Genomic DNA, 13,297 nt, shown 5'->3' on the forward strand with positions numbered 1-13,297 from the left:
GCCAGATCAACCCTTTCCTCGATAAAGCTTCTTGGTCATGGCATTTTATTTTTTTAATTAATTAATTAATTAATTAATTAATTTTTATCACAGCAATGGGAACCCTTACTAGTAAGGACAACTTATCACAGCCATGACTGCCTGGGGTTTTTCCAGAGCTGCACTACCAGAAGGTGGCACTCTCCCTTCAGGGACAACAGCCAGGTAAAGATGTCCATTTGGCTGGCCCATCATCACAGTCTAATTGCTGGAAGAGAAAGTGTTCTCTTGATGGCTCAGTGGTTAGGAGCACTGCCTGCTCCTCCAGAGGTCCTAAGTTCAAGTCGCAGCAACCGAATGGTGACTCACAACCATCTGTAGTGGGGTCTGATGCCCTCTTCTGGCATACAGGTACAGGTGCAGATAGAGCACTCATATACATAAAATAATACAATTAAATAAAAAAAGAGCTCTCTTGCTTACACAGTGGGATATGGGTGTTTCACGTGGATGCCAGCAAACAAGGAACACGCTAACATGCACACAAACATGCATATGAACAAAAGTACCCCACACATTTCTGGTTAATTCAAACGGCAGTAGTTTCATTGTTACTTTCCTTTTTCCTTACTTCCAAGCCCAAAGATGGATTGGTTTCCTTGAAGGAAGCATAAAACAAAACAATGCCTGGGTTTACTAACTCTGAGCTTCTCTGCTTCCAAAAGCACGTGTGTGGTCCTTCCTTCACTGACGGCTGCAAACACCTTATGGGCAAGAACTGCATTTCCTGCCTTTTCTTTTATCTACCTTTTTGGCGGGTGGGTGGAATGGGCCTCACTTGTGTAGCTGTCGGGACTAAAGGCATGCCTGGTCATGCGTGTTCACTTCTGCCGTTTTCTCACTCACAGCTAAGTCCCCATCCATAAAGGCTCAGCTAACAAGTGACTGCAATGGGTCTCATTCATGGTTGTGTTGTGGCACTGGACAGTGCTGGTAGAAACATGCTCCTGACATTGAAGGAGGTGTGCAGAGAGGAAGATGCCAGGGACACAGTGTATGGGAAGGTGACTGGTGTGACAGAGGGGATAAACACCAGGCATGTGCTTGGGGCCCGGTGTAGTTACTGTTTTCCTACGCGGCCAGTTTATATTAGTCTAGTGGTGTTGGGAACCTCATCAAGATGGCTTTTGAGTAGAGGCTTGTAAGAGGTAGGGGATGAGGTTTTTCAGAGCCCCTCAGGAAGCTGTGTGGGGCCCAATGAGGATCTGGAGGGAAGCAGGCAAGGGGCTAGATGCTTGGAGACAGAAGTGGGCCTAGAAAGTTCTTACATTTGTACCTGATGGGAGCGCGGAAGCCAGGCAGGCATCTGACCTCTGAGGCTGTGCTTTTGCCACCATGTTCTTTGTCTATTCCAGGGACACTGCCCTATTGAGTCATTTCATCCCACCCCAAGTGAGATTCTCCTGAGTCATCTCCCTATCTCTCCAGCCCTGCTGTACTCAGCTGCCGGCCCAGCCCACACGAGCCTGGCAGTGGTAACACTGACAGGAAGCTGTCAGGCCTGTGGACACTATGAATGCTGGGTAACCCTGGAGAACCTGGGAGAAGGCTCACAGCCACAACAGCTTCGTATAACTTGCTAGACACCACAAGAGTTGCCTCACTTCAGATCCCAAGCTGTTGAGTATTAATAGCCCACTTGGAGAACAAAAACAAAAAAACCCTCAAACATTTATTATTACTGTGTGCTCAGCATTCGGTTTGGGGAATCAAACTCAGGTAGTGGGGCTTTTGCTGCTGGGCCATCTCGTTAGCCCCAGTGGACCATTTCTTACAAGAGGGAGTCCACACCAGGAGAGTAGGAATTCTATAGAGGCAAGACTCAGCCCAAGCTTGTGGAGTCCAAAGATGCTGACTTAGGCCCTGTCCCTGACTGTGTGACCTGTTAAACTTTTTCAGTGTTTTCCATCAGAGGGGTTATGTGACACATGACAGATATAGTATCAGTTTTGTCCCAAGTTCTATACTGTGAACCCATTAAAATGCCTCTATAAAGTTTGTGCTCATGGTGGCTCACAGCCACCAATAACTCCAGTTCCAGGGGATTCTGACTTCCTGGCACCAGGCACACACGTGATACAGATACACCCATATAGGTACAATATTTAACTTACACATAAAAAAAATACACAGATCTAAAAAAAAAAGTAAAAGTTTGTGTTGAACTGAGTTTTGTGGGGATGGGTGATAATACCTTTAATCTCAGTAGAAGCAGAAGTATGTGGATCTCAGAGTTTGAGGCCAGTCTGGTCTAGGGAGTGAGTTCCAGGACAGCCAGGGCTATGTAGAGAGACCCGGTCTCAAAACAAACCACCACCAACAAAACAAAGCCAAAACAAACAAAGGAGAAAGAAAGAAAGAAAGGAAGGAAGGAAGGAAGGAAGGAGAGAAGGAAGAAAGGAAGAAAGAAAGAAGAAAAGAAAGAAAGAAAGAAAGAAAGAAAGAAAGAAAGAAAGACAGACAGACAGACAGACAGACAGGAAATCCCAAGTGAGTGGGTCAAGGGCATCCAGCTGTGAGTGACAAGGACATTCCGGCCCACCCCTCCCTCAGAGGCTCTTTCATTCCCTCACACTGGCCACTCTTGTAGTTACAGTTCTGGGAAGTTCGTCATTGCCTCACTGCAAGGCTGATTCCCGTTTTCCTCTTGCTGTCTCTTGCATAACAACTGTTTAGCTAAGCTCGTTGTCAGAGTGGCCACAGATGTTTTCTCCATCCAAATCTGACTTTGCCCTTCCTTCCTCCTCTCTAGTGGTGGGATCCCCACTGTACTTGCAAATCTTTGTAGAGGTCTCTCCAAACCTCCAGTTCAGAATAACTCTGAAGTTTGCTTCCTTCTCCCCCAACCCCACAGACACACACCTTGTATTAAGAGAGAAGAGACTCAGTATACTGAGTGCTAACCCTGGGTTCATCTTCCAGCACCATCCAAAACAGATAAGATGTAAACCAGGCATCGTGGCACAGACCTGTGACCCAAATATTGAGGGGTTGAAGACAGGAAAAGCAGGAGTTCAAGGTCATCCTCAGCTAAAATGCTGAGTTGAGGGCCAGCCTGAGATTCATAAGACCCTGTCTTATGAATTAATACAGTGTTTTTTTAAAGACCAAGGTGTTGGGCTAGAGAGACGACTCAGTGGTTAAGAACACTGGATGTGGGGTTGGGGATTTAGCTCAGTGAAAAGAACACTGGATGCTCTTGCAGAGGACCTGGGTTCAATTCTCAGAACTAAAATGATGACTCGCAGTAACTATTATTAACTCCAGTTCCAGGGGACCCAATACCTTCTTCTGGCATCTTCAGGCATACATACAAGCAGGCAAAAACACTCATCACATAAAATAAAATAAATAAGATAAAACAAAACACAAAGTGATCTGTGAGCTGGACACAGTGGAGTACCTTGATCCCAGAAGGCAGAGGCAGGCAGATCTCTGTGAGCTCAAGGTCAGCTTGGTCTACATAATGAATTCTAGGCTAGCCAGGGCCATAGTGAGACCATGCTTAAAAAAAAAAAAAAGAGCAAATCTTAAATGATATCTACCCAGCATTTGAACAGGTTGATTGCAAAACTAAAGCTGTTTTTCTTAGTATCATCGGACAGTATTCAGTTGCGAAAGGAATGCAAGTTGCCAAGATCAAACTGGAGTTGCTCGAGTCAGCCCTAACCAGTCAATAAAGCCAGGAGAAGGACGCATACTGTTACAGCCAGTACTGCCAGAAGCACATAAGCTTACATGGCGAGTCCCCCTGCAAGCACATTGGCCTCACGTGTTCAGCCTTGGACTGTTAGTCACTTTGGCCATGGATTATCCTAACAACGTGGGGTGGGGCCCCGGGAGGTTAGGAACGGGTGCTGGAACTACAGTTTTGGGTGGGTGTGAGTCATCAAGTGGGTGATGGGAACCAAACCAGGTCCTTTCAGGGAGCAAGTTTTTCTCAACCACCAAGCTTATTTATTGATTTATTTACAGATCAAGTCCCATTATGCAGCCTAAGATGACCTAGAGCTCAGCCTAGGCTGGCCTCAAAAATCAGACGAGATCACCTCCCGCTTCTGCCTCCTAGGGCTGGGATGGAAAATGTAACACCTGGCTGTTGACCTTTTCTGTGCATTGGGAACATTCCTAATGAAAACACGTTGCTAGGAATAAGAGCAAGTGCCATCACCTCAGGCACAGGTCACTTTCAAGGGCTGTGAAGAAAGCAGTGAGTTTCACACGTGCACTGAAGAGGATAAAGCAAACTGCAAATTGGAAACAGGAGGGTGAACCCTGGAGAATTAGCTTTTTTTTTTTTTTTTTTTTTTTTTTTTTATACTTCCTGGGACGGAGTCTCTCTACGTAGTAGTCCTGGCTCTCCTGGAACTCACTCTGTAGACCAGGCTGGCCTCAAACTCAGAGATCTGCCTGCCTCCCGGGTGCTAGGATTAAAGACCGGTGCCATCATGCTCTGCTTGGTTTTTCTGTATGTTGGGCACATTTCTAATAAAAAGGTGCCTGTGTCTGGCAAGACGTCTCAGCAGCCAACCCTAGCGTCATAAATCCCACCCCTGGGACCCCACAGAATACGAGAGAAGCAACTTCCACAAGTGGGCCTCTGACCTTCACACTAGACCCTCACCTCACGCAAAATTAGTTTAAAAAAAAAAAGGAGTTGGCGAGGGTCTAGTGTTGTGGGACCTTTACTTCCTTACCTATAAAACAGGCCTAAAAAAATATCCGTCTGCCCTTTTCATCTGCATTAAAAATGTAGGTGACCTGATCCAGCTGTACAGGGGCTGTGAGTGCCGTGCCTATCTGTATGTCGCTGTGATGCTGACAGCTGAGTGGATTTGGCGGGAAACGCTTGATGTCTGCGGGGACTCGGTTTTCCACATCCAAGATGCCTGAAAGTAAACTTGCCCTAGAGAGACCGCAGCGCGCGCGGGCTGAAGGGCGAGTGGGCCTTGGAACATTGATTGAAGTGGAACCAACCAATCACAGCGCAGAGGTTAAAAAAAAAAAAAAAAAAAAAAACGGCGCCAGAAGCAAAAAACGCTCAGCTCCTGACAGGTCGGAGTACAGGGGAGCCTAGGCGGGGCTGCCCACAAAGCTCAGCCGGTTTAGCGGGAGGAAGAGGCGTTTGGAGGAGGTTGTGAGCCGAGAGGAGAGAATGGCGGCACCCTTCCCCCTTCCCTCAGTGACTCAGTGTTATTTTAGTAGCCCGACCTCCGTTGTACTGAGGACACCAGGAGCTGGAGAAAACAAAGGCAGCCCCTTACGATACTGATAACTGAGTAGTAGAATGTGAATTAGGCCATTATATATTTAAAAAAGACCTGACAAATTGGCTAGAGGTGATTTAAAATATTTATCGATATGGCCCATATGGGGACCTGGGTTTTGTCCCAGCACCATATAAATTGCGCTGCGGTGGATGCACGCCTGTAGCCTTGGCCAGGAGGATCAGTTCAAGGTCTTTATCAAGTACATACTGAGTTAGAGGCCATCTAGGATAGACTTAAGACTGTTTGAAAGGAGGGGTTGGGTATACTGGTGTGTGTCTTGGTGAAACTGAGAATGTCTATTTGCGTCCATGTATTTTTATCTTAGAAACTAAACCGCCCGCCTTAACTTTGAGCTGCCACTATTGTTCGATGATTTTCACATCTACAGTGAGAGAGAGGGGAGCCTCCCTCGCCCTCTTTTAAAATATTTGACCTAGGAGAGTCATAGGAGCGTTCCCAGGTTCCACCGTTCTTTCCGGGATCTCAGCGTCCCTTCTCAGCACTTATCTCTGGTTATCTTGGACCCCGCAGGGCAAACCTGAAAGCCAGCGACAAAGCCATAAGGAAACTTGAATTCCTGTCTCCACCCTCACCACAGGAATTTTCAAATTCATTTGTTGGACTCTTGGACGCCCAGAGTCGTTAAACGAACGTAGGACTCGTAATCATCCTCTGAGCTTCTCGGAATTTTTGTTCGGCCAGCAACCTTTTAAAACAAGTGGGACACAGGGGCTGGGGGCCTGACAGAAGAGGCGGGGGTTAGGAAATGGCCCCCAAGGCTGCGTCCGTACCCCTTAGTGTACTTGGAGGCAGTTTTTAGGGAACCCTAGTTTGAGAACCCTCTTATCCCACAAGGTCGGCGCGATTACTTGGGACCCCGAATCTCTTTAAGAAACCAGGGTTCCCCGCACCCCTAGACTAGGGACGCAAAGTCACTCAAGGCAACGTGTCCCAGAGGCCAGCAGCGTCACTCCACCCTAGGCACCAACCTCGGCGGCAACGCCCGGCACCCCCTTGAGCTCTCCAATCCCCGAGCCTCTAGCAATCCAAAACGGTTCCGGCCCCTCGAGCGCCCGCGCGCACCAGGGCGGCGCAGACTCCTTGTAGGTCTTTGTGCGGAAGGCCTACGGCGCAACTCAAATCTCCCGCGCTGAGCGGCGAGCGGGGTCAGCGGCGTCCAATCGCAGCCGAGGACACGCCCACCTCGGACCGCGCGATTCGAACGCCCTTTAAAGGGTGCGGACGCCGGCAGCTGCCGGTGCACCGGATTCCAGCTGTTCCCTCTTCTCCTCGTCCTCTCCACCTCTGCCTTCGTTCGCCATGCTCTCGGTCCGCGCCCCGCTCGCCACCATCGCTGACCAGCAGCAGCTGCACTTGTCGCCCCTGAAGCGACTCAGTCTGGCTGACAAGGAGAACACGGTGAGGACGACGGGGTTGGGTATGCACTGGCAGGCTGTGCGGTCCCGGACCCGGGAGGGTGGACGGTGCTTACCGCCACTCACCCTTGCTTGTCTCCCTACAGCCCCCAACCCTCAGCAGCGCCCGCGTCCTAGCTAGCAAGGCTGCAAGGAGAATCTTCCAGGACTCTGCCGAGCTGGTGAGTGGCCCGTGTGGGGCTGAGGTAGGTCGCTGAGGCCTCCAATAGACGGCACCACGCCGATGGCGCCAAAGCTGCATTGTCCCAGCTGACTTAATTTGACTTTCTTCTTTCCCGCCAAAGTGTCCCCCTTGCATGTCCTACTTGGGTCGGCCTAGGGTAACAGTAGCATGCAACGTGACAGCTAACCACACCAGACCGCCCATCCTTGAAAGTACTTGACCTGATGAGACACTAGCAGTTTCAGACGGTTCGCTTGGCATTTGGGGGTTCACTTGGCATTCTCATCCAACAGGAAAGTAAAGCACCCACTAAGCCCAGCATTGAGGAAGAGCCGTTACTGAGAGAAAATCCCCGCCGTTTCGTTGTCTTTCCCATCGAATACCATGATATCTGGCAGATGTACAAGAAAGCTGAGGCCTCCTTTTGGACTGCCGAGGAGGTAATCATTCAGGACTTGCCGTGTCAGAAGGCTCCTGCGTGGCCATCACAACTTTAAGATGTGCCTAGATTCCCCTTGGGAATGGTAGTTTAGTGAGATATCTATCGGGTGCTCTCGTGAACAAATGGGATTCTGGGTGTGAAGAGTACAGTGGTCAAATGATATAGGGGATTTAATTTTTAAAATGTGTGTGTGTGTGTGTGAGAGAGAGAGAGAGAGAGAGAGAGAGAGAGAGAGACCTGCCTACCTGTTAAAACCGTGAACTTCTAAACTTCAGGTGGACCTTTCCAAGGATATTCAGCACTGGGAAGCTCTGAAACCAGATGAGAGACATTTTATATCTCATGTTCTGGCCTTCTTTGCGGCGAGTGACGGCATAGTCAATGAGAACTTGGTGAGTTTGCGTGAAATACCCATCATTCACTTAGAGATCTAGAGCCGGTGCTTGACCATATTATGCCCCAAATGGGGGCTGGAGAAGATGGCTGGCTTCACACTCTCCACTCTGGGACTTCCTGCTTGTGCGGAAGACCCGAGTTCTGTTATGAGTATACATGTCGAACTGCTTCACATCTGTTTTCCAGCTCTGACAAGTCACACTGACCTTGGGCACTTGCCTGTACATGCCTGCACCCATTCAAAGGCGTGCACGAGCAAAATAAAGTCTTGAAGAGCTATGAATGTATATGTTAGCATTCATCTTCGTTTTCCCCGCTCTGTTCAGTAGCAGTAGTAAGTCTTCTCTTTGTATGTCCTACTAGCTTAGCTTTTTGTGGGCCTCTATAATACTTTGGTCGCACATTACTTGTTCTAAGTGGGTACTTGGAGTTAACGGGAACAGAATTAGTTAATAACGAAATGTTTAAAAGAAACCCTATGGGGCCTGGACAGTGGCACTGAGGTTCAGAGCTCGTAACAGTTTTATTAAAATAACTGGCAAAATAGGAGTTACATACATTTCCCGGTTGGTAAATTGAGCGTATGACAAAATTATAATGAGCGTCATTGCAAAACACGAAAAATTGTAATAAAAATAGAGGGTTAAATTGTATTGAATGTATACCTGTTTTTTATGTTTTTGAAACAAGGTCCTAATGTAATCCTGGCTGGCCTAGAACCAAGATGGCCTCTTACTCAGATTCCCACCTAGTGTTGCAGCAGGCGAGGCCACGTTACTGGTAGCCTGGAGGAAGTGAAGTGAAGCAACCAGTAGTTTTCCCAAGTCTAACTGTGGTTCATTCTACTACCACTAGGTGGAGCGATTTAGCCAAGAAGTTCAAGTCACAGAGGCCCGCTGTTTCTATGGCTTCCAAATTGCCATGGAGAACATACACTCCGAAATGTACAGTCTCCTTATTGACACTTACATTAAAGATTCCAAAGAAAGGTGAGTATATATACACATGCTCTGCCCGAGGTGCTCACTTATTTTGTTCCAAGTATTTTTGTTCATAAAGGGAAAATGAGCAGAAAACGGACTGTCTGTAGATGTGTTAGTGTCAAGACTGCCTCAAGCTCTTGTGTGCTAGCTTGTGTCTGGAATTCCAGCACACAGAGACCAATACAGCAGCATTACCAAGAAGTCAAAGGCTAGTCAGATGAACTGCTGTCTCAAAAAAAAACGAGCCCCAGGGGCTAGAGAGATGACCTCTTGCACAAGTTTTAGCTCCTGGCCCCCATGGGGCAGCTCACCACAGGCTGTAACTCCAGTCACGGGGAAATGATGCCCTCTTCTGGCTTCTGTGGTTATAAAAGCATAAAATTATAAGTGGAAGTGAGGGGAATTACACACTCTAGAAAATAAATCAAAAGGTTCATTTTAGGCCAGTTTAGCTGACGTATTACTCCATTAGATTATAGGAGAATAAAGAAGGCTTATATGTTATGGAGGTAGGCTGGAAAGGACTGGGTTATGGTGGCCACTGAACACCAGGATGGGAAGCAGATGTAGAAGTAATGAATCAGGCCTATGAGATGCCTGTTGTGTTGCCGGGGCTCTGAGGTACCATTCCATATCATACTTTCTGCCTACAGAGAATATCTCTTCAACGCCATTGAGACAATGCCTTGTGTGAAGAAGAAGGCTGACTGGGCCTTGCGTTGGATTGGGGACAAAGAGGCTACGTATGGTGAGGACACTTCCCTCCTTAAACCCAGACTTGATTGTCCCAAGTAATGCCACTGGATGATTGGCCCGTGCTGAGAATGCAGTGGTCTCACAAGGAACGTTTTCGTGTTAACTCTTGCTAGGAGAACGAGTTGTGGCCTTCGCTGCGGTAGAAGGAATCTTCTTTTCTGGTTCTTTTGCATCAATATTCTGGCTCAAGAAACGGGGACTGATGCCGGGCCTTACATTTTCCAATGAGCTTATTAGCAGAGATGAGGTGAGTCTGAAATAGCTATGTCTTAGATGCGTGCCCTTCCATCCACTGATGGGGACCTAAGAAAGGGGGTGTGGTCACTCAGAAAAAGGGATTGTACTTAGTGTGTGTGTGTGTTGCTTGCAAAAGAAGACAAAAGGGAGGATGACCTTGGAACTGGGTGGTTGTGAGCTCTGATATGGGTTCTGGGAGCTGAACCCGGGTCCTCTGCAAAAGCAGCGCATGCTCCTTGTAACTGTTGAGCAAACTGTCAAGATGTTCCAAGTCTTGGGGATTCAACCTAGGGTCTCAGTGCTTGCTTGCTAGGGAAGTGTCCTGCCAGACTCCCAGCCCTGTGTCCACATTTAATGTGAATCCAATCACACAGTACTCAGGGAAGAATAAGCTACCTTAAGTGATGTATTAAGACTACTGGTTTTCCCAGCACATATTCCTGTTATCCTGTAGGCTTGGATGCATAAACCAAAGCTCTTAACAGAAGTTCTAGGGTATCAGACATGATCCTTTGTACTTCCGAGTTAATTGGTAAGCCTCCTGCTGAGGAGAGTCTTTGCTTGGGCTCCTTGTAGGTTCTTGGGGTAGACTGAGGACAGACAGACTTAATAGTTTGTCAGGTCTGAAAAGCAATGAGCAGAAACCTCACCATCCCTGGAGCCCAGTGGCAGGGCAAGTGATTACCTTCCTGTGTAGGAAGATAAGCCCTGGGGTTCACTGGGGTGTCATGTGCTGTGCTAAGACTCGCCACTTTGTGTCATTTGAAATTGTGCCTGATTCCTGAGTCTTAAAAGCTAACTGACCTTCTTTGTTGAGAACTAGAGCTTATGGCTGTGAAGATATTTGAGCCAACTGTTGTAGCCTCTGGGTATCGGAAGGGAATGGCTCTGGTACTATACTGTAATAGGTGGCAGCCTTGAGGGCCTTGAATGCCTTGAGTTGGGCTAGCCTACTCCTTGGTTTCATAATTGACAGTTCAATATCCGGTTTATTTTTCTCGCCTGTATCATTGGATGTTGTGGCTGTCTGTAGCGTGGCTGGCTTGGAACAGTGTAGGCCAAACTGGCCTCAAACTCATGGGTGATGGGGGGGGGGCGGTCGGTCTTGTCCCTGGCTCCAGAATGCCGGGATTCCACTAACTACACCAGGCTTAAATACCTTCCTTTGCCCTCAGCGTGGCCAGACAAGTTGCATGAGGTTGTAAGGATAGATAATCTGATGCGTGCGAACGGTAGGAGTCTTCAGCCTCACGGTGATCTTGAACTCTCCCTCCCAGGGTCTGCACTGTGACTTTGCCTGCCTGATGTTCAAGCACCTGGTACACAAGCCCTCGGAGCAGAGAGTAAAAGAAATAATTACCAACGCGGTCAGGATAGAGCAGGAGTTCCTCACAGAGGCCCTGCCTGTGAAGCTCATCGGGATGAATTGCACCTTGATGAAGCAGTACATCGAGTTTGTGGCCGACAGGCTTATGCTGGAGCTGGGTTTTAACAAGGTAAAGCGCTGTTTTTGGTCTCCACCATCCTCCCCTCTTTTCTATCACTTGTTTTCAGCATATATATATATATATATATATATATATATATATATATATCAATGTGACCTTTTTCAGATTTTCAAAGTAGAAAATCCATTTGACTTCATGGAGAATATTTCACTAGAAGGAAAAACAAACTTCTTTGAGAAGCGAGTAGGCGAGTACCAGAGGATGGGAGTAATGTCAAATTCGACAGAAAATTCTTTCACCTTGGATGCTGACTTCTAAGCAACCGATCCGTGTGCTCTTTGCTGATTATTCTCCCCTTGTCATTAAAAGAAATCAGCAAAACCAAACAACTGGCTACACCACGAATTGTCGTTAAATTTGCTAACTGGTGTCTAAAAGCCGTGTAGCTACCTCGGTCCTGCTTGCTAGGTTTGCCACTAGAAGGAAGCATACTTAAAACAATGGCTACTTGGATCCTCAGGGAGATCCTGTCTGCAAGTCGCGTGGTCACCCTTAGCTTCATCAAAGCACTAACAGCTCACCCGGCCAGGCTTCATGAGCACTGACCCTCAAGCAAGCAGGTTTATTAAACATTTAGATGCCAACCTCACTTACTGTTTCCTGCAGTCATGGAGAGTTTACTTAACAAGTTTGTAAATAATAAAACTGGCACTTTGCACACAGACTTGGTACTATCCTAGGGGAAGGCCTGCTTTATTTGGTTTCTAGACCGAGTAGGAAGTGATCCATTTACCACTGAGGGCAGCCCCATTCAGAGTCTTAAGTGACTAAGCCAGTGTTGAACAAGCAATTTCCAGGCTTTGTTCTTCAGGGAACTTCCCATCAGCTTTGAAGTCGGTCCTGTGCACCCTAGGCACATGGATCAGTTCACAAGTGGGGTTCAGTGGAGAGAACTTCCCCCTCAGAAGTCACTTGAAACTTAGATGAGATTTGGGACACTTGCTGGTTGACTCTGTCTCATTTGTGTAAAAAGTAGTTTTTTTTTTTTTTTCAAGTTATACTTTGTCCCATTCCTAGTTAGTACAAAGTCTTGAAAGGGCCTTTGTAGGGCTTTTTAAGTCAGGGTCTTAACTATGTAACTCTGGCTTGGCCTGGAACTTGCTATGTAGACCAGGTTACCCTCAAACTTGCCTGTCTTCCCAAATACTGGGATTAAGGTTTCTGTGACCATACCTGGCTTTACCTGATGAATTCCTAAACACCAGAAAACCAGTACTGTATGAGATGTTAATGTGTGTTCCTTTCAGACTGGAGTACAGACCAGTAGATAACAGATAACAGCTGGTTCACCTTAATCTGCCTTTTTGTGTATTAATCTGTGTTTAGAGAACGGAACAATAGCCAGAATTCACCTAGCGAGTTCGAGGCCAGTTGGTGTATATGTGGGACTCTTAACCAAAACAGCAAGCGTTCCCTGGGGTAGTTCACAATGATCTCCAGCTTCCTTGTTAACCAGATAACTGCAAGTCAGATGTATGACCCTGGTTGGTTTATTGTATTGATATGTTTCTGTAATATGAGTAAATTATTGTTACTTAAAAGTAATAAATTCAAGTTTCAAAATTGCATGGTGTACAAGTGTTAAATGATTTAACCGAAACTTTAATGTCCGTTCTTTGGGTGAATTTACATTTGTTTACATTCCAAATGCTGGTCCTCCCCTCACAGAGTCCCTACTCTCAAAACTGACCTTCTGTTTTTTGTCGGTTGTGGGGACAATTTTCCTCTTACATAGGTCAGTAAGATAGATATGCCCTGGGCCTCGGTTTGAGGTCTGTGGAACCCAGTCTATAGCCCTGGCTGGCTTCAGCCTCTTGCTGGGATTACAGGTGTGTAGCAAGCACTTTTAGCTTTTGTTTGGGAGTGGGGAGCAAAGATCACAGAAGCCAGAATAATGATCTTGAATTCCTGATTCTGCCTCTAGCTTCCAAATGTTTAGTTTTTAGTCTGGTAGCCTTGGCTATGGGCCCCTTTTACATTTCAAAGCACCCTGTTTCTGGGCTTTTAAGTGGGAGTCTAGCTTTGCTGTCCTTCCAAGGAGTATGTATCTGGGATCAGGTTAGTCTG

The 13,297-nt window shown here is 47.1% G+C and overlaps 1 protein-coding gene across 2 annotated transcripts; it reads left to right on the forward strand.

Moving 5' to 3' along the window:
• The first annotated feature begins 6,566 nt into the window (after window positions 1-6,566).
• On the forward strand, window positions 6,567-12,796 carry Rrm2 (ribonucleotide reductase regulatory subunit M2). 2 transcript variants are annotated; one of them, XM_087553730.1, is made up of 9 exons: window positions 6,567-6,728; window positions 6,832-6,930; window positions 7,202-7,348; window positions 7,626-7,742; window positions 8,602-8,735; window positions 9,383-9,477; window positions 9,599-9,732; window positions 11,000-11,218; window positions 11,336-12,796. In XM_087553730.1, the coding sequence occupies exons 1-9, from the start codon at window positions 6,630-6,632 to the stop codon at window positions 11,486-11,488; spliced, it is 1,197 nt and encodes a 398-aa protein (XP_087409856.1). In that variant the 5' UTR covers window positions 6,567-6,629; the 3' UTR covers window positions 11,489-12,796.
• The last annotated feature ends 501 nt before the right edge of the window (window positions 12,797-13,297 follow it).

The sequence above is a fragment of the Rattus norvegicus genome, chromosome 6 (assembly GCF_021556685.1).
Source record: "Rattus norvegicus strain SHRSP/BbbUtx chromosome 6, alternate assembly SHRSP_T2T, whole genome shotgun sequence".
In the NCBI taxonomy this organism is placed as follows: Eukaryota; Metazoa; Chordata; class Mammalia; order Rodentia; family Muridae; genus Rattus; species Rattus norvegicus.

What these genes read in the sequence shown, in the direction of transcription:
- Rrm2 (XM_087553730.1), top strand. Translation starts at nt 6,630, where the DNA reads ATGCTCTCGGTCCGCGCCCCGCTCGCCACCATCGCTGACCAGCAGCAG. An exon ending in AGCTTATTAGCAGAGATGAG is followed by an intron (nt 9,733 to 10,999) that starts GTGAGTCTGAAA and finishes TCTCCCTCCCAG; the next exon opens with GGTCTGCACTGTGACTTTGC. An exon ending in TGGAGCTGGGTTTTAACAAG is followed by an intron (nt 11,219 to 11,335) that starts GTAAAGCGCTGT and finishes GACCTTTTTCAG; the next exon opens with ATTTTCAAAGTAGAAAATCC.